Here is a 21228-nt window from a genome sequence, read left to right as displayed (position 1 = left end):
TCAAGTGAATACCTTTGCACGAATCGAGTCCGTTTACACGTTTAGGGATGGTTTAAGTTTTCTTATAAAAAGCATCTCCTTAATTGGGAAATCAAATTTGTTAGAACATTTAGTAAGCGCGTGAAATTGTTCTGAAAGACAAAGTGGTACGTTACAGTTATGTTCGCTAAAATAATGTTTACAAATTGACGACTATTTTTGTTTGTGTCCACCAACGCGTTCGTGGAGGTGGCCGCGAGTGTAACCAACATATCCTAAATCGCACAGTTTACATTGAAATTTATAAGCTAGACATTGTTGGTTAAAAGTGGCCGGCTTGACCTCTCGAACGGGCTAAATTGTGGTCTTGATTTTTGTGCTGAGGTCTGTGAGACGTTTTTCTACTACGTTTGCAGAGATCTGATCTTTAAACGGTATGATAACTCGGATAAGGGGGTGTAGTCGAGTCGGTTGTTGGAATGTGCCGCTACTCTGCTACCTTGGAATCTACGAATTGCTTGACAGCCACATTGACTAAATGCCTCGAGTACTTAAGCTTTAAGAATGCATTCTCAAGCCGATCGCATTCTTGTGAGAAGTAAGACCAGTCGGAAGATATGCGGTAAGCTCGATCTAACGTGGTGGTAATTAGACTGCACTTGTACTGCAATTATCCACGTGGCTTTAGTAGTGGAATAAAAAAGCCCGTATTGGTTGCTTTTACGTAGAAAGAAAGAAAGAAAGAAAGAAAAACTTTATTTAAGTGTCAATGCTTTTAGCTATAAGCTAATGGGGGACACTAAAAAATTTAAAAGTCAAATACATTTACATATGTAGATGATAGTTATTTACAGTAGATAATTTAAAAGATTATAAAGTTATTTAGTTAAGTTTTAAATTTCGACGAGAGTTGAAAGGTCGACTTTTCTTATGTTCTTGAACGGATTTAGAGTTTCTATCGTTCTTACGTGTCTTGGTAACTTCGACCAGATGAGAGGTCCCATATATTTAATAGAATTCCTACCAAATCTTACAGTGTCGAATCTTGGCAGTTCCAAATCACTGTTCCGTAAATTATATTGAGCGTTCTTTATATTAAATAACTCAGAAATACTCTCAGGTACGAGACTGTGCTTAACTTTAAATAAACCTTAATCTTGATTCTGGGAGCTAAGTTAAACAATTCAACACCGATGAAAGGGAGCGAGGCATTCCGTTCCACCTCCATATTTAACTTTGCTGATGGGTGGAGGAGGTTTAGGGTGTTAAGAAGAATTCCGACTAATGCTATATCAGGCCACAGGGGGCCCACACAGGGCGGCGTGTCTGGTCGTTTGTTCGAAATATAAAGAAATGTATGGGAGAATATTGGAGAGTAGTAATATCGTAGACTTATATTAAGGAATGTCTATGTTAAGGCTCAAACTAAGTGTAAACCTACATCACTTGCTGTCTATTGCCGTTTCTGCGGTTATAAATGGCGAATTTGAGCGATTTGGTAGATTTTGCGTTGACTGTTACTTTACTATATAAGATGGAGACAAGGGTGGAAAGCTCATTTTCGACCGCTCCAGCGCGAAGCCAATTTTCATCCATAAATCAGAATCGCCCAGCTTCCAAATCAAACATCAGATAATCGAAGATCCATTCAAAATCCAAGCGCTAACCGCCCAAAAACTTTCGAGAAATGCAGCTTTCCAAGCGATCGGTATCCGCGGCAGACCTTTCGTGTTCCAGGGAGCAACCGTCACGCTGTTTGCGCCACGCTGATTGGATGATGGTAAACGATGCCCTGATTCAAATGCCTCATGTGAGAGTGAAGTCAGGGGCATATTCATGCCGGCGATTCATCTACTGAGGCGCTCTAAACCTCACACCAGGCTAGTCAGTAGATGAATCGCTGGCGCGAATATTCCTTGGACTCCCCTCTCACATGAGGCATTTGAAACAGGACATTGTTTACCATCATAAATATCTCGTAGTCTGTTAATCGAACTTAATGCACTGAGGTCACCGAAGACAACGAAAAGCGCAGCGTTCCTTTTCAATCGATCATCACGACAACGAGGTCAATACAACAAATCCATCTGAGTCGAAATGAAGACTTAAAAAAAAAACCCTGATGCAGTTATATTAAATTGGAGGTCAACTGGCAGGTTTCCGGCCCTCACTCGACATAAGCGTATCGCGTTTACGACTGACAGAGGATTAAAACAAACCGGAAACTCTAGCTATAGCTATATTAGTCACCCTCTGGAGGTAAAAACCGAGGGGACAGTCATTGGAGACAAACGCATTCTGTGACCAGTTCTTCTATCTTTGCAACAAAGTCCTTTTTTCTGTCCTTCGATGTGTAAGGTATCTCATAATAATCAAGAATTTCCTTGAGAATTGTATTATTCAGTTTCAGGAGTTTACGCTCAGTAGCATGTTCACAAAAATTGAAAGTGTCATAGATAATGGGGAGTTTCAAACCAATGCGCGCATGGATAGAGTTTAGAAGCTCTACTTCATCTTCAAACTCTTCCCATTCAACTCCCGCTGCCTCCTCTTCTTCTGAAGGTGTTGAATATTTTCGAGTGAACGCCAGCCTGGAGAAGAAGCTTTCTATCTGGCCATCTTTTAGCCATTCCTGACACGAGAAAAGTCTGGGAATTTAGGTCATTCATTCTGAGTGACCATTCGGCGACACCGGGTATTTGTACTCTAGCACTGTAATCCTGCCCATCTTCCAACTTAAAGCCATGCTGAGAACAATATTACATTGTCTTATTTGGAACTCCATCTACATGTTGGAGACCACCAATCCTCCACTAGTCTGCCTGGGAAAAATTGTATGATTCGCTAAGAAGAAACTGGGCTAAGCAGTTTTCTACTATCACCAATTTGAAGACAAAGAAAGATATAGCAAAGCAAGAGGACCTACCGTTTGGCAGTTTTCAGAATTGTGTGAAGGAAAGGTGTTGGCAACAAGTTCAAGGAATGCCCGTTTTGCAGAGGATGTAAAGGCCTATGACCTAACGACAAAGTCTGACTTTGGGATAGCGACTGGTAACAAACTGACTCCAAAAGAAGGGGAGAGACTTTTCTCAAGAGAGGAATGGCGTAAAGAAAGCCAGATGGAAAGCTTCTTCTCCAGGCTGGTGTCCACTCGAAAATATTCAACACCTTCAGAAGAAGAGGAGGCACAGGAGTTGAATGGGAAGAATTTGAAGATGAAGTAGAGCTTCTAAACTCTATCCATGCACACATTGGTTTGAAACTCTATATTATCTATGTCACTTTCAATGTTTGTGAATATGCTACTCAGCGGAAACTCCTGAAACTGAATAATACAATTCTCAAGGAAATTATTGATTATTACGAGATACCTTACACATCGAAGAACAGAATATCCATGGATATTATCGCAGGAAAAAAATTAAGCGAAGTAGAAATGTGGGATTTTCACATACCTGTATGGCGCTGCTTTCAGTGATTTGCATTCGTAATTATCCACAATGAATCACGAAATAATTGCAAATGAACAGCTGAGTGCACTTACTAATACTATAGAATGTCTGAAAAAAGACTCTAACGACTGCCCCTCCCCCCCCCCCCCCGCCCCCGGCCCGCGATTGTCTATATTTTCATGCAATCGAGGCCACAGGGTTGCTTATCAAAGAAAAGAATGTCACGATGAATGTTACTCGATTTCTTTCAAATGACCGGCAAATTTGGAACACTCTACAACTTGAATTCGGATGTTGCTGCGTACTTTAGGGGATATTGTTCTCAGCATGGCATTAAAGCTGGAAGATGGACAGGATTACAGAGCTATTATACAAATACTCGGTGCCGCTGAATCGTCACTTAGAATGAATGACCTAAATTTCTACAGACTCGCACCCGGAAAGAAATCCTTGAAATCCTTGGACCGTTCAGACAATAAAACCTGGCTTACAGACATTCTACAGTATTAGTAAGTGCGCTGAGCTGTTCATTTGCGATTATTTCGTGGTTCATTGTGGATAATTACGAATACAAATCACCGAAAGCAGCGCCGTACAGGTATGTGAAAACCCCACATTTCTACTTCGCTTTATTTTTTCCTGCGATAATAGCCATGGATATTTTTACGCAATTTATTACACGACTCGGGCACTCAGAGGGACAATAACTAAAATCAACCAATCAAAATGCTCTATTGCCGGTCAATATCCTTTAAGTATTGGACCGGGCACTGTCCAGAATGGTCCCGAATGATACCGCAGTTGTGTCCCTTTGAACTTCACTCGTATAATAAATCTCTTATTAACCAAGCTTGCTTGGGACCGTACTGGAAGAATACTGTCAAGACCTCTGGCCGATATTCTCCCAGTACGGCCCTCGCGCTTATATATAACTAACTGCAGACAGTACTGTTTCGGCCTTCTGGGCCTCATCAGTGCAGTGCTAATGCTAGGATGGAGGAGTACCACTATGGTCACCCCAAACGATCCAACCTTTGTGGTATCGTCTAAGCCATGCCAGAGTGCTCAAACTAGAGTACACTAGCGAGCATGCGCAATTGCAGAGCAATGACTCATCCTAGTTAGAGTGCTCAATTTGGACATGAAAGCAAAGCTTTGTATATATATATATATATATATAACTGCATATATATATATATATATATATATATATATATATATATATTGTGGGAGGAAAAAGACAAGTAAACTACAAGTTCATCCCTACAAGCCTGTTTCGTGGTCGCCCACTCATTGTGTGTGTAACTCCTGATATCTAGTTTTGTTCCCGTACGGAGAAATCGCAATCTAAAAAGTACCACCTTTCGGCTTAGTCGAGTAGTGGCATATTTGACGCAACAACACTGTATACATTTATCCAGATACTCGACCTTTGGGATCAGACTTGGAAATTTGATGTATTAAACTGTTGTATTCCAGAATATCTCTCGTATTGAATCCATTTTGACAGCGTGAGATCCTAGTAAAGATTGCTCATTTTGTGTGCACAAATGATGTCAATTTCGCGGTTGGACCTAAGTGCGGAAAATTGTTAAAAAATAATCTGAGGGAAACCACTTTTGTTCCGATGATAGGCAAGGGTTTCCTTATCCACATGCAAAGTTTAAGGCAAGATTTATTTTTGAACCAATTTCGAGTGGTCGGAAATTACAGAGACACACTCTTAAACATAGCGTTTGTTCATAAGCTCGAAAATTTTTGCGGTGCACCGGCTATGACCGTTTTGATGTTATGGAGATCACATTAGGCTGCAGTCAAGCGAAAAGCCTCAGTATTTTTCCTGGATGAATAGGTCTGTATTTGCTATACATTGAGATCATATTCTTAACCTATTTACCAGAAGACTGCAAAAAATGATAAGCTAAAAAAGATCAAGATCAAGATGAAATCGGTAACATCCAACAGTTCTTAACTCGTCATGCCTACCTGTTAGAGAGAATTCTAACTTGACTAGAATATAACTTTCATACTAATTCCCAACCTATAACCGGCCAAACGATAACTGCCTCTTCTCGATTTAAATGTATTTGCAATGTACTGTTTGGGATATTGTAATATCATAGCAAGTCTTAAAGGATGGGCCCTAATTCAGTGCTCGATTCTCCGACAGCGATAGCAACAATTGGATGCGCGATGGTGACAAATGGTGGTATAACCAACAAGCTGCCATTGGAAAAACTAACAACCCTTCAGTGAACAACGATATGATCTCACCAGCCTTTTGGTCGGTCAGCGGCAGAGAAATAAAGATCGCGCGCAGTGATGACCTCAGCCACACCAAAGCTACAGACCACAGGCACTTGTTTGGGTCGACAAACATTCCGATCGAAAATCTAAACTTATGCCGACTTTAGAAACGGTAAGGCGGCCCAGGCCAGTGTCGGGAAATTAAAGTTGTACGCTTTAATGTGGCGGACAGTACAAGTCAACAGACGGCTTTCAATAGACTGAGTGCAGTGGAGACATCCAAATCGCCAACAAGATCGGCATCTGGTGCGACCGGAGTAATGGTGATGGATCGGTGGTGATGGTTGGTGAAAGAGGAAAGAGCTTTGCACGCGCAGATTATGGAATTGGACTCACAGAAAAAGGCACTGCTTCTTTTGTTAACCACAGAACCAGTCAGACTGAATATGACTTTGGTTATGATGGTTTGACAAGAAGCGCTCCATCCCACTCCTACTCGTTGAACTTATGGATCCGCTAAAATGAACAGGTGTTTATTTTTCAAACTTAGTTTAGAAAAGCAGAACTTTTGAAAGGAGGATATTACCCATTTATTTTCACATTCTGATCCAAGTTAGACGAACATTGTGAATGTAGGAAAGATCTTAAGATCTTCTCATCTTAGATCTCCATTGCCAACAAACAGCCATTTTTCTGAGCGTTTCAGTAATAAAAAAACAAAAACAAGAAAAATTGCTATTGAATCTTTCGACAAATTCATTAACAGTAGATCACTAGAGTTATTGTAATTCGACTCACAGCTCACCTTTTTAAGAAAAATGTAACGTATTCATTAATGATTGGTCTGTGATGTCAAAGACAAAGTAACAGAAAATATCGAGCAATTATTTATCTGATTGGTGTAAATAAATGAAGAATTACAAGAACAAATAGATCATATGATAAATTAATAAAAAGCAAAAGTAGTTGACTTTGACATAAAGGGGAACTCAAGGTGACAAATCGAGACTGTTTCTCTTTTCATGGACACAATTCAAATATACTAACGATTTATAGTGATCACCTGTAATCAATTTTTAGCTCCAATAGCTCCTCTCGAGTCTTGCCCTAAAATCGAAAGAGTCTGTGACGGTGGGGGAACAAGTTTAAGAAATCGTTTCCTTCGGACAAATGAAAACCATTCTTACAATTAACATTTTACCAACAGTGGCCATAAGCATCTTGTAGAGATCTTTCTGACGAACGCAATACCAGTTTATTAAAGGCATAATTGATTAAAAAATATATTTTATGAAAGCATGGGTCGCCTCGACTTACAAGACTGAGAGTCTCGAACTTACACCATTCGCATCTTGTGTTCTGATGTTTAGTCATGAGTTAATTGCCACGTTAATATCCTCAGTTTTTGCAACACACTCTAAAATAATGGCTTCAGTGAGAAAATCCATCACATGTTATAACGGGATATTTTCTTATGAACATCTCAATTGATAAACTTGACATGCCAACGTTTGTGAATATGTGATAATCATGTACGTGAACTGCGATTAAAGAAATGAATATGAATTCAAAGCGATCTTCGCAATAATGAACAGACGTCAGGGGCTCAAATCCCGTAAATTTTTTTCGAGCCATATTCTCACTATTGCTTATATTTAGTGTTCATTACTACGAAGATCGCTGTCATACTCAAACTTGATGTGGTTACAAACTAACGAATTCCAAGTTCACCAAGTTGAATGCCGTGAAAAGTCGGAGCCCTAAGAAGACTCTATAATTTCTTGCAAAATAAGTATGGTTAGAGAAAATAATGAGACTGTAAGTTATTTTTTCTTAGTATGGTTAATAATTGGAGTAATTTTTCTCAAAGTCATCAGAGATTCCCTTTTTCTCTTCTCATCTGGAATATCAAATTAAGGCATCCAATCATCATTGTGTATTTTTCTGTATCAACATCATTTCTAAAACCAGCTGGTAGATTTAAATATTAATGGAAAAATTCAAGGAAAGCAAGCTACAGCAGCCAAAATGAAAAAAAGTCTTAGTTTGAACGCATAACTTTTCTTAGTTTTACGAATTGTTATTGGTCTACGATGGGAATAAATTAAGTGTAATTTGGAGACTTGAGAGTTTAAAAAGTTCCGAACCGAGATGATGTCTTAACATATTTTTCAAATTTTGGGCTTTGTTATCTCTTTCATTAGAAGACACGCGGGGCGTGCTCTGTAAGTATCTAGGAGAGCTCCATACAATTCTTTATAATAAAATTATAAGGAATTGTATGCAGCTTTTTTAGAATTATAATTTGAATATATCAACAAAGTTGAAATGGTAAATAGGCCACCGTTACGATTATAAAAGCTAACACTTCGAGCATTAGCCCTTCGTCCGACGAAGGGCTAACGCTCGAAACGTCAGCTTTTATAATCGTAACGGTGGCCTATTTACCATTTCAACTTTGTTGATATATTCAAATTATTTCGTTACCCCCACCGAAGCAGCCCCAAACAGTTTCTTTAGAAACTATCGGCCTTTATTAGTTTTTTAGCATTAGTCGAGGCGCGCGGGCGTTGTCACGTATGACCTTCGCGAGGATCATTCTTGACAACACCCGCCACGCCACGATTAACGCTAAAAGAGCTCCATACAATTCCTTATAATAAAATTATAAGGAATTGTATGAAGCTCTCCGGGATACTTACAGTGCAAGCCCTGCGTGTCTTCTCATAGTTTTTTCCTTTCTGTCAGTCGTGCGAGACCCTTTGTTCCATATTTGAACGGTGAAAATTTGATATGAAAGGGAAAGGAGAGGCTAGATTTGAGAGCGAGATCAGGACAGGCCAGAAGTTGCTCATCAAATTGTTGAAAATGGTAGGATTTATTCGGGGGGAAAATGATCGGGCTTCTGGTTTTCTTACTCTCCTGTCGCGATGGTAGAAAAATCAGTTAATTGCAGTTCACTGTACGTCTCGCTTGGACTTGTTCTTTAGGATCTCAGTTACACGTACAGGATACGTCGATTCTATCTTACACAGGAAGCTAACAAATATTCATTTATTAGCTTACCGCGTCTGGCCTCTCTCTTTGTTCATCGTCGATAATTAAGAACTGGCCAATCGTGTTGTACTGTTTCAATTGTAACTTCCAATAAAACTGACAGCTGCGTCAACGATCTCACTCAGTTAATGATATGTTTTAGAAATGGCGGTCAAGGAGAGTTTCTTCATCTTCCTATTTCAAGGACTCGCCATCCTTTTTGCTAAAGAAGACTCGACGCATTCTCTTTCAGCGTTAGTCACCACTAAGGAGAACAAGCGCCTTGATGGTCATGCTGTGAAACAGTTTCAATCTCCTACTCAAATATCATGCAGTCTTTCATGCCTCAGAAACTCCTGGTGTACTTCAACAAACTTCGAAAAACCATCCGAAAAGGACGATAAAGGAACTTGTGAACTGAACAAGCATGGGATCCTCGACGGAAATGCCCAGTTTTATGATGAAAAAGGCTTTACTTTCTCTATGATGCTCAGGGTATAGTTTTCTTGTTGTTCTTTCCTTTGTTTGCATGTCTTTTTTTTAACACGAAGATAGATAGATAGATAGTTTATTAGAATATCGAACATGGCAGTCCGTAGACTGAATTGCGTTACAATTACTTAGAACTAGGAATAAATGAATTCCAAATACAAGTTGAAATTATAATAAAACCATAAATGCGAAAAACTCTCTATATATGACTATGTACAAACTAGTCTAAAAAAAAAAAATATATATATATATATATATATATATATATATATATTTATGTACACATACTTGGAATAAAAGTGTTCTTAAAACGATTTGTATGTGTACGGGGCATGGCGTAAGCCCTGGACTGTCTTAGATTATATCTGTGTTCTCTCTTAGGAGGCAAGAAAGGCGCGAGTTTGTGATCCGGGCATGACGTGATAGACTCGAAAAGCTTGCTACACAGAGCCACGCGTCTCGCGTGCAAGGTTACTAAGTCGAACCTGGCCAAACATTCGAAATATGACGCATAAGGACAAATGATGGAGAGCGCTCTCTTTGCACTCGTCCAATGTCGTCACTAAGATACTGTGGGAGCGCGTGATGGAAAACTGGCGCACAGTACTCTAAAACAGATCTTATCACGGTGCAATAAACATTTATAATGTCGCTGAGTGGAACGTTGACGCGCACGTACAAAAAGAAAAAAAGTTGTGATCTTTCAATTGTAAAGGAGGTTTACCTTTTCATGCATATTGGTTAGATTTCCGAGAGTTATTGAGCGTTTATCCCTTATATCACTTAGTCTTGTTTATTTACAAGTACATGCAAAACAACTGCAGCTAAACAGGACGAGTTGTACTCTGTTTGGTTAAATATGCCTGTTAAATGACAATACATGTTTATTATTTTAGGGATGTCTGAAGACAGGCTGTCGTAATGGCGGTTCTTGTTTGTTTCATGAGAATAGCAAAACATTTTCATGTTCTTGCAAACATCCTTGGTCCGGAGATGACTGTCGAACAATTGGTAAGATTGCATTTTTTTAAAAGAACATTCCGAACAGTTCAAACTAATGAGCGTGCTTAACGTACTAGCCGAACATCTATCTAGCCGCTCTTCAAGCAAAATCCAGCTGGCTAGCCCGTCTAATAATAAGACAGAGCTCTTTCACTCTCAGGAAAAAAAAAAATTAAACAACAACGGCGTTTGAAAATTTTAACAGCAGGAATTGAAAGCAGAATCGGTTTTTTCAATACAGACTATTTTGTTCTTCTTAACTCATGATCTAAAAGTTCATTAGTATGCCGTCGCCACTCAGTATGAAATGAGAGAAAAGTGGCTTTTAGTTGAGTGAACATACACCCGTTAAAAATCAGTTGCGCGCTTGATGATTCCGCCGCTTCACCAGTGTATCTGATGGTAAGTACGTTATCGCCCCTGTACAAACCCTTTTTCTGACAATTGAAAACAAGTATTTGCAACAATACTTTTTACTTGATTTGTATTGAAAAGTGTGCAAACGTACACAATTCGCCCGATGTATAAAGACGCAAGACTCAAGCCGTCTGTGATCATAACCTGGCATGAGAGAATGTAAATATTCGGTCGTTTTAATACGTTACAGCCTTCCATTGTTGGTACAGGGATCTTTGTTAATTTCGAAACAAGATTTTAAGAGTTAAACTTAGTAAGTCGTTTCAACAGATGTTGTGTAAAAAGGATGAGCAGCCATTAAAAATAAAAACCGATCGGAAGAAAACTATTATTACATGTTACTACACTAGCGAGGAGGATTATAATTGAACCCATGGTTGTATTGACAACTACCGCTTTAATTCCGCCGTTTGATCCCATGACAATCAAAATTCTCTCCCTCACAAATGGCAAGAGTGTTTCAAAAGCTTTAACATATTTTCCGACGCACTTGGGAGCAAAGCGACAAACAACGCCAATTGTTTCTCCTTGCTGACCCCTTACCGCGGCATTTACTATTCAAGTGCCTTCTGCGCGTTATCCGATGCATAAGCTCATTAAAAAAAAAAAAACAGCCAAGAATTGTTGAATGAATATTTCCCTCCGCGGGATAACAGCCTATTCTGTAAGTTCAAACTTCGCCAAAAAAAATAGAAGGAAGGCGAGACCATCTCACAATTCGTTTCAATCTAGGAAAATTATCCTTCCGATATGCCCATACAGAAATTCGTAGAATTAGATTAAGCTGTCCATATAGTATTATTAAATACAGAAAAGACGAGAAATGTTCTTTTATTGACATGGCTATACCCTCATATGGTAATACTTTTTATCCAAATAGCTTTAAAGTACAAAGATTTAGAAACAGAAATCGCTGGAAATAGATCTAGAGCGATTAGAAAAGTGTTTATTTCAGTAATAAAGGCGCTCGTAAGGAAATTAGAAAATGCGGTCAGAACAAAATTCTTAGGTTCGAAAATTCTTGTAGCAGGCTTTCAAAGTTTTTTTTTTTTTTTTATGAACAAAGAGGTACAAGATGAAACAACAAAAATGTACGGTTTATGACACACGGGAATATTGTTTTGCAACAGCTGAAAAGTAATGTCTGCTTCACTAGCAGTGCTTGGCCAAGAGGCCAATTTCTTTTTCGGTTACGAAACTTTTACTTAAACGTTGGGACGATAATATCCTCTAAAGAGCTGAATTGAGTCCGAGTTTTTTCTCTACGGCTTACGGTAAAAAATTTGGCCGCTTTACGGCAACCAGAAAAATTGTTAGTTATTATTATTATTATTACTATTATTATTATTATTATTATTATTATTATTTTACTGCTGACGCCAAGAAAAAAAAAAACAGAAGAAAGGAGAGACCACTGCAAATTTTTTTTACAAGCTGTAAAAATAATAAAAAAATATCCTAACAATAACCTGTCTACATATTGTTATCAAAAATCGTGACAGAAAAGTTGAGACATGTACTTTCTTTGAAGGCTGGACTCTTATCGCTCGATTCTCAAACAGCGATGGCAAGAATTGGATGCGTGATGATGGTAACTGGTGGTATGACCAGAAAGCTGCTATTGGAGCAACAAACGACCCCTCAGTAAACAACGATATGATCTCAACAACCTTTTGGTCGGTCAGCGGGAAAGAAATAAAGATCACGCGCAGTGACTACCCCAGTCACACTCCTCTGTTACAGACCACAGGTAACTGTTTGGGCGGACAAACATTTCGATCCAAAATCACAAGTTATGGTGACTTTAGAAATGGCACAGTTTGGGCCAGTGATCAGTGTCTTGGAAACTGTTCGGTTCAATATGGTGGACAGTACAAGTCAACAGACGGGTTTCAACAGGCTGAGTGCAGTGGAAAAATCCAAAGTGCTGACAAGATCGGCTTCTGGTGTGACTGGGGTAATGGTGATGGATCGGTGATGATGATTGGTGGAGGAGGACAAAGCTGTAAGCGTGCTGATCATGGGATTGGAATTACAGAAACTGGCGCTGCCTCTTTCGTTGACCGCGGATCCAGTGAGACTGAATATGACTTTGGTTATAAAGCTGTCACAACGAAGAACCAATCCCAGTCCTACGCATTGAATTTATGGATCCGTTAAAAATAATCAGGCCTTTATTTTTCAAACTTAGTATAGTACTAAAGAACTTTGTGGAGGTTGACTTGTGATTCAAGCTAAATGAGCATTTCATTTAAAATGGTCAGTAATAAAGAACCTTTCCCCTCTCATATCAAAGATAAAATAAGTTTGCTATCACGCCAGCTACAACGCTAAGATCCTTAAATATCTTTGGATTTTCACTGGAGACCAAATTAATTGCCTTTAAAATCGAATCATTGAATTGAATCTGATTTGTTAAAGAGGAGAAGTGTTAAGCGTGGAATCGGCGAGTTGAAAACGAGGCTAAGTCATATTGTTTCGCATCTTCGTCTACATAACAACTATAAGTAACGCAGTTTTCTTTTCTTTTTTTTTTTTTTTTGTCGCTTCCCTGTTTTATTCTTGTTTTAATTCAATTACGCAATACGTGCGATATCGATTTTCGCGTGCAGCTTAATGCGGAATTCCCTCGTCAAGTAATGAATTTTCTTAGGGAATTTTTATGCGAAAACGAAATTCAGCAGAATAAAGTTAAGTCAGACTTACAACTCATCAATCTTTTCAAGGAAATGTGAAGTATTAATTGATTATTTTGTAGTGATGTCAGATATAAACAAGAAGGAGGCCTGGAACTAATAACTTTGGCACTGGTCATTTCTTATCACTGGAAAGGGGAGGGAGAGGGGGCTTCGGTAGATGTTGGTTGTGTCACAACAAAATTTACCAAACCCCACCCCCCACGCCCCACGCGCTGTTTTTCAGAATGGAGACGATCAACAAGCAAATGGAAATGAACGAAGTGCGAATTTTGGCTGTTGAAAGTCGCATGAAGATGCCGAATAAGGCAGATGAAAACGTCGAGGAGAATCCGAAAACGTTCACAAGTAATCATAAAACTATTTACTTTGATTCAAAATTTTTGCTGGCTGTGGTATAATGTAGATCATAGTGTAGTCATCCGAGAAGCTTCATTATTTTGCCTGGATGAGTAGGTCTGTATTTGCTATACAGTGGGATCATAACTTCAACCTGTATACCTGACGAGTTATGTGACAAGTGATCTGACGAGTTATTTAACGCGTTTGTCGTGAACGTAAGGTTTTCTTCCGTTTTTCTCTCACGGAATAGACCGAAGTTTAATACCGGAAAAAGGGCACCAAAAACATTCTTTGTTAGCCATACAGACGCGCCTTCAATCCACCATGGCGTGAGCACATGCGAAACTAAAGCAGCAAGGTTTACGCTATTATACATGATAAGTAAAAGGACAAGCAGACGTTTGCCGTTTTACGTAAATGCGGTGCTAAATCTCTCGATTGTTTGTCGTCTTGAAGGGGGGGAAAGGGTCAAAGGAGTCTGGTTGTGTCACAATACAATTTATCGGGCTCTTAAGTGTTGTAATTATCCCCCTTATTGGCTGACAATTCTTTATAGTACCCTCTTTCTACTCTGTTAGCGATCACTGTTCCCTGCTTTTGTTTCCCCTGTAAAACCACGTGATCCCCACAACGTCCCCTCGATTAAAAAATGAGTTTCTACTTTTAGTTGGAATTTCGAAAATGGCTGCATGTATTTACCGTCTCATAGGGCGCCAGACTTCCAACTCAACATAACGCGTAAAAGTAGCGTTGAGTTCCAAATGTAAATTAAAATAATTGGCCGCCACGGTTTTGCTTCGCAGACGACGCAAATTTTGGGGATTTCACGTTGTTGTTTTGCAAAGGACGGCTAAGAAATGTACAAAGGTTTAAAACGCACGTGCTGGGCTATTGTTCTGCCAATTAGATCTATTGTTTTTCCACGTTCTCGTTGCCGTCGCCGTCGTGGTTTGCTTAAATTCCCTATTAGGGAACTTTAGCAACGACGACGGCGACGGCAACGAGAACGGCAGAAAGCAATAGGCTTAATGAGCAAAGACAGTCGCCCTGCACGTGCGTTTAACATTTTGGTACATTTCTTGACCGTTCTCGGCAAAATAACAACGTGAAATAACCAAACTTTAGGTTTTCTTGAGAACGTGAGCGCATGACGGTTAATTTCTCTTTCTTTCTCCTTACTTTAACGCCACTCGTAGTGATATAGTCCCTGAATACTTCGCCAGCATGTTCCAAGTGAGACACATCGGAATGACCTCGAAAGAGTTACAAACACTAAAAGTTAGATTTCGACACGACGTTTTCGTTGCCGTCACCGTCGTCGTTGCTAAAGCTACCTAATGTGTAAAAGGATGGGCATGCAGCCTTAAAAATGAAAACCCATCGGAAGAAAACTATTATTACACGTTATTACACTGGCGACTAGGATTCATTGAACTCCTGGCCGTATTTTTAAATACCGCTTTAATTCCGCAGTTTGATCCTATTACGATAAAAATGCTCTCGCTCACTAATGGCAAAAGTGGTTCAAAAGCTTAAACATATTCTCCGACGCAGCTGGCTGCAAAAAGCGATAAATAACGCTCATTGGTTCTCCTTGCTGACCCCTTACCGCGGTATCTAATATTCATGACGCCTTCTGCGCTTTATCCAATGCATAAGCTGATTAAAACACGACCACGGAATGCTGAATGAATATCAATTTTCCCTCCGCGGGAGAACACCCCATTCCGTCGGCTCAAATTTCGCCAAGAAAAAAACACGAGGAAAGCGAGATCATCACACAATTCGTTACAATCTAGGAAAGTAACACGTAACTATCCTTTACAATAGGCCCACCTAGAGAGTCGTAGAATACGAATAAGCTGTCCACGTTTGTCATTAAAAACAGAAAAGGTGATCAGTGTTCTTTTATTGGTGTGGCTTTACCCTCAAGATGGGAATACTTTCATCTAAATGCTTTAAAGTGCAAAGATTTAGAAATAGTAACCGCTCGAAATAGAGCGATTAGAAAATAGGATATTTCAGTACTAAAGATGCTCTTAAAGAGATTGTAAATTGAATCAAGAAGAAAACTCTTAGGTTGGAAAACTCTCGTAGAAGGCACAAAAAAGTGGCTTCAAAGCAACGATACTCGAATTAAATAATACTATATTCCATTGAGAAGGGTGAACTTGAATGCTGTTGTTGGATTTATCCCACAGTCGCCAACTCATGTGGTGAAGTTGCTAAAATAATAAATAACAAGTAGTTACTGGATGGCGAATACAGGCTAAAATTTGGGGAAATGGAATTTCAGGTAAGCAGTGCAAGTAAATAGCGGGGCAAAGCATGATTTGAATTTTTAACAGTATTGCAGGTGAACGCTAAGATAACCAAGCCTTTAATCCATCTTATGCTTGGCGATGCAAACAACTTAAAACCTTGTTCTTCTTTCTTTAATAGGTTTACTGCCACATGGCTGCCCACAATCAAGACTGGACTCTTATCGCTCGATTCTCAAACAGCGATGGCAAGAATTGGATGCGTGACGATGGGAGATGGTGGTATGACCAGCAAGTTACTATTAGAACAACAAACAACCCCTTTATGAACAATGATATGATTTCACCAGCCTTTTGGTTAGTCAGCGGTAGAGAATTAAAGATTACGCGCAGTGACAACTCCAGCCACACCCCTTTGTTACAGACCACAGGTAATTGTTTGAGTGGCCAAAAATTTCGATCTAAAATCACAAGTTATGGCGACTTTAGAAATGGCACAGGTTGGGCCATTGATCAGTGTCTTGGAAACTGTACGGTTCAATATGGAGGAAAGTACAATTCAACAGATGGGTTTCAACAGGCTAATTGCAGTGGAGACATCCAAAGTGCCGACAAGATCGGCTTCTGGTGTGACTGGAATGGTGGTGATGGATCAGTGATGATGATGATTGGTGGAGGAGGAAAAGAATTTTGATCGTGCAGATTATGGGATTGGAATCACAAAAGCTGACGATGCCTCTTTTGATGACGAGGGATGCAGTGAATAAGACTTTGGTTATGGTCTTGGTCATGGTAAACACATTTCAATCAATCTACTATCCCAGTCCTACTCATAGAACCTATGGATCTGTTAAACACATTTATACCGTTACTATTAAACTTAATTTAGACCTGGAGAACTCTGTAGTGGATAATAATACTCATTTAATATCACATTGTGATCCTAGTTTGATGAACATTTTAAAATGGTCAATAATGGCGCATCTTTTTCCTCTCACAGCAGAGATAAAATGATTTGAAGGGCACCCCAGCAACAATGCTAAGATCCTTAAACATCTTTAGATCCTCGCTGGGAAAAAAATAATTGCCATTAGGATTTTTCTGCGAAAGTCAAATTCAGTAGAATTAATTTAAGTTAGAATCACAACTCATCGATCTTTTAAGGAAATGTAAACTATTCATTGATGGTTCTTTAGTAATGTCTGATATAAAATATGCAAGATCTGTTTAATGTTTTAACCGAATACTTCATCAAAAAATTATTCTGAAGCTACGTCGAGCACTCCATATCTTATTAAATTGGCATAAATAAGTGAAATAAAACGATAAATAAATGGCATAGGGTAAAATATGGACTGGACTGGACTAATTTTGGACGATTTTATGGACTATTTTTTGGACGATTTTTTGGACGATTTTTTGGACCATTTTATAAGGGGGGAGGCACACCCTAAGTACTCAGGGAGGGGTGGGTGCAGTCGACAAGTACTGAGGGAGGGGTGGGGGAAGAGTGTTACTACTCAGGGAGGGTTGGTAGGTGGTTGTAATTGTAAACACTACTCGTTAACGGAGCTTTTACTTGATCGTAATAATGATTTTAATCGGTTTTCGACTGACTTCTCCTATATCAACATTCTGCGCTGGGCCGCGGCGTTTCTTTAATTTTTTTAGCTATGCGAAAGCGAAACTGCCACGTAAACACTGGACTTTAATTCTTATTGAGAATATCGCGTTTACGATCCTCTGCTGTTGAGTTACCAGTCTGGCATAGATTATGTGTGTGCCTTTTGAGTCGACTTGTGCACCGTCAGTTTTCCTTTGTGTAATTACCAGATTTATCTATCTTTATTTTGTCATTGACGTTATCAGACGATATCACAGAATTTCCGTTCCTTTTCCCTTGACTTTAGTCGCAAATATACAATTCTCAAGCGCTATCGCAATTTTAACGTTTGTACGTTTACTATATCGTACAAAGCAAAATTCTCTCAGGTGTCTCGTTAACACAGACCTCGAAGACGCAGACCGCATGACCGCACACCTCTAAAACGCACACCTCGAAAAACGTGTATACAGTGTGTAATTACCAGATTTATCTCTCTTCCTTTTGTCATTGATGTTCTCAGACGAGATCTCGGAATTTCGGTGATGGGAAAGCGAAACTGCCACGTAAACACTGGAATTCAATTTATATTTAAAATACTGCGTTTACGATCCTCCCCTGTTGAGTTATCCGTGTGCCTTTTGAGTTGACTCGTGTGTGCACTATCAGTTGCTTCACGTTTTCCTTTGTGTATACAGTATGTTAGTACTGAATATATCTATCTTCCTTTTGTCGGTGATCTTATCAGACGAGATCACAGAATTTTGCACTACACCGAAGTACCTAGTTAAACAATAGAGTGTTTCTGTCGAGAAACTATCGGGTGATAGTTGCCCCGCGAGAATTTGATGTTCTTAAAACAAATATTTGACCGAGAAGCGAAGCTTCGAGGACAAATATGCTACTTTTGAGAACATCAAATTTCCAAGAGGCAACTATCAGACCGATAGTTCCGAAACATAAGTATTTTCTTTATTGTTCACCACTAAATTTTCTTCGCTCGCCAGTTTAAAACAATCAATAATTATTACGATCGAGTAAAAGCTCCATTAACCAGTAGTGTTTACAATTACAACCACCTACCACCCCTCCCTGAGTAATAACACTCTTCCCCACCCTCCCTCAGTACTTTTCGAGTGCACCCGCTCCTGCCTGAGTGCTAAAGGTGTGCCTCCCCCCTTATAAAATCGTCCAAAAATTGTCCAAAAAATCGTCCAAAAATCTTCCAAAAACTCGTCCAAAAAATCGTCCAAAAAATCTTCCAAAAAATCGTTCAAAAAATCGTCCAGTCCAGTCCATCTTTTACCCTATGCCTAAATAAGTGGACGAATAAAAATTTTTGAAAAAAAGGAAAAAGCCTGAGAGTCCTTGTATCTATTGAACAGTTTGAAAAAGTTACATATCATGTAATCAATCATGTTCAAGTTTTCTACGAGCGTGTCAATCCAGGTAATAGAAAAATGGACGCTATTTGAACCTCCATTGGTTCAGCACACCAATAAGAGGCCTAGTACTAAATTCTAGAGAACCAGGACGACAAGTTAAAAACAGTGTCAGTCTCCGATTACGGCATCTTGCTTGATTCCGTTGACATTGTCGTGTATATCACGAAGGGGGGAGGAGGACCTCATGATGATAAGCTAATGGGGATGTGCCACAAGATGACGTCGTGTTTTCACTACCGGTTTGAACAAATCGCGGGTCCATTTTCAATAGGGTTATGTGAATGGGATCACCCATCTCGGGATTTCAGGGGTAACAAAATTCTGGAAACTAAACGTTGACTTCCTGTGGGAATTACAGCTAAATTGTTAGACTAGAGCAGAACCTGAATTCCTTAGTTGCTGAAATTTCTGAAAGGGCAGCTTCCAACAAACTACCGATCAACGAAAGCAAGACCAAAGCTATACTAAGTTACTGGTAAGCGTCTCGCCTTAAGGATCAATTACGAGATGGCTTTAACTATTAATGGAACTAAACTTAAACTTGTCCCCAGTATTAAACTGCTTGGCCTTGAAAATGACTCTGAACTAGCATTTACTTCCCATGTTGAGAAACTATGTAAAAAGGTGTCCCAGCGAATCGGAATATTGAAAAAGATATGATATTTCCTGCCCATGACACAAAGATTATTGTACTAACTCTATGATTAGATCGGTCCTGCTTTACGTCAGCTCAATCTGGACTAGCTGTAACAAGGAGATTCTAGGTGGTGTTTTAAAGTTGCAGAAACGAGCAGCTAGGGTAATTTCTGCTGCTGACAAGCAAGCGTCTAGCGTCAAGCTGTACAATAGATTTCAGTGGCTCCCTTTTTATAAAGAATCAAAAATAGCTAAATGCTGCGTTGCGTACAAACGTGTCAAGCGTGAAGTACCCTTATATACTGAAGGCTCTTTAATACTTAATAGTCAGCAACATGATCGTGCTTCAAGATATAGCAACACTAACTGTATTTTCCCAAGATTTAGTCGTATGACCGAAGGCGGTAGATCATTCGTAGTCACTACCTGTAAACTTTGGAATAGCTTAAGTCTAGAACTCAGTAATTCTGTGCCATTAGAATCTTTTAAGAACAATTATGGAAATAACCTTCTTAATTTACAACAGAAACTAAATCATGTTCTAGTCTAACATATGATTCATCATTTTCTCTCAAGATACACTTTATTTTTACTCGTAATTCGTCTTCTTATTAGATAAATATACCTAGTTTGATTGATAGTTATGTTAGAATTCAACCGTACATTGCTTGTTAGAGTTTTTTAAATAGAGGGCCAGAAGTTTATTAGTTACTTCAACTATTCCGTGCCACCCTCTCTAAATTAACTAAAGTGTATTATTATTATTATTATTATTATTATTAGAAGTGTGGACCAGTGATCAATATTCGGGAAGTTGTGCGGTTCAATATGGCCGACAGTACAAGCCAACATACGAGTTTCCACAAACAGAATCGGAAACCTTCAAAGCGCCAACAATACTGATCGGCAAGTGGTGTGACTGGAGGGATGGTGATGGATCAGTGATGATGATTGGTGGAGGAGAGGAATGTGATCGTGCAAATCAAGGGATTGAAATCACAGAAACCGACGGAACTTCTTTTGTTGAAGAGGGATACAAAGCGACCAAATATGACTCTGGTTTTAGTGCTCACACAGAAAACGCTCCATCCCAGTCCTATTCGTTCAACTTATGGATACGTTAAAAATGATCACGTCCTAGTTTTTCAAACTTAGTTTAGAACTGAAGAACTTTATAGAGGATGATAGTATTCATTTAATGTCACATTGTGATCCAAGTTAGATGAATATTTTGAAATGGTCAGTAATGGCGAACCTCTTTCCTCTTATAGCAAAGACAAAATAACTTGTCCAGCCCCGCAACTGCAACGATCTAATCTTTTGATGACTTTGGATCGTCACTGGCAACATTTTAATTGCCACTAGAACTTTTCGAGAAAATAAAATTCAGTAGAATTAATTTAAGTGACTCACAACTCATCTTCTCAGGGAGATATGAAGTATTCAGTGATTATTGTTTAGTGACGTCAGATCTAAAACATGCAATAGATCATTAGTATTTTAATCGGTGTTTTGATAAGAAAATTGCCAAAACTTAGTTGAGAACTACATGTTTAATTGAATGAGCACAAGTGTTGTTTTCAAGCTTTTATCATGTCCAAAAGGGACAAGTCTCTTTTG

At 39.1% G+C, this 21228-nt stretch overlaps 1 protein-coding gene and 1 pseudogene across 1 annotated transcript; one reads left to right on the top strand and one right to left on the bottom strand.

Annotated features, from left to right (window-relative positions):
- Positions 1-1817, bottom strand: LOC148740022 (uncharacterized; annotated as a pseudogene).
- Positions 1818-8786: 6969 nt separating this feature from the next.
- On the top strand, positions 8787-14210 carry LOC148740021 (uncharacterized). The gene is made up of 3 exons (XM_088748067.1): positions 8787-9209; positions 10103-10217; positions 12157-14210. Exons 1-3 carry the CDS (start codon positions 8880-8882, stop codon positions 12783-12785), a joined length of 1074 nt encoding a protein of 357 aa, XP_088604193.1. The 5' UTR covers positions 8787-8879; the 3' UTR covers positions 12786-14210.
- Positions 14211-21228: the final 7018 nt, after the last annotated feature.

This window comes from Stylophora pistillata, chromosome 2 (assembly GCF_964205215.1).
Source record: "Stylophora pistillata chromosome 2, jaStyPist1.2, whole genome shotgun sequence".
NCBI lineage: Eukaryota > Metazoa > Cnidaria > Anthozoa > Scleractinia > Pocilloporidae > Stylophora > Stylophora pistillata.
This window is presented reverse-complemented; position numbering and strand designations above follow the sequence as displayed.

Bases quoted from the DNA above. Each gene is read 5' to 3' on its own strand.
- LOC148740021 (XM_088748067.1), top strand. From the start codon at position 8,880: ATGGCGGTCAAGGAGAGTTTCTTCATCTTCCTATTTCAAGGACTCGCC. The intron at 9,210-10,102 runs GTATAGTTTTCT...TTATTATTTTAG, and splicing joins CTTTCTCTATGATGCTCAGG to GGATGTCTGAAGACAGGCTG. The intron at 10,218-12,156 runs GTAAGATTGCAT...CTTTCTTTGAAG, and splicing joins AGATGACTGTCGAACAATTG to GCTGGACTCTTATCGCTCGA.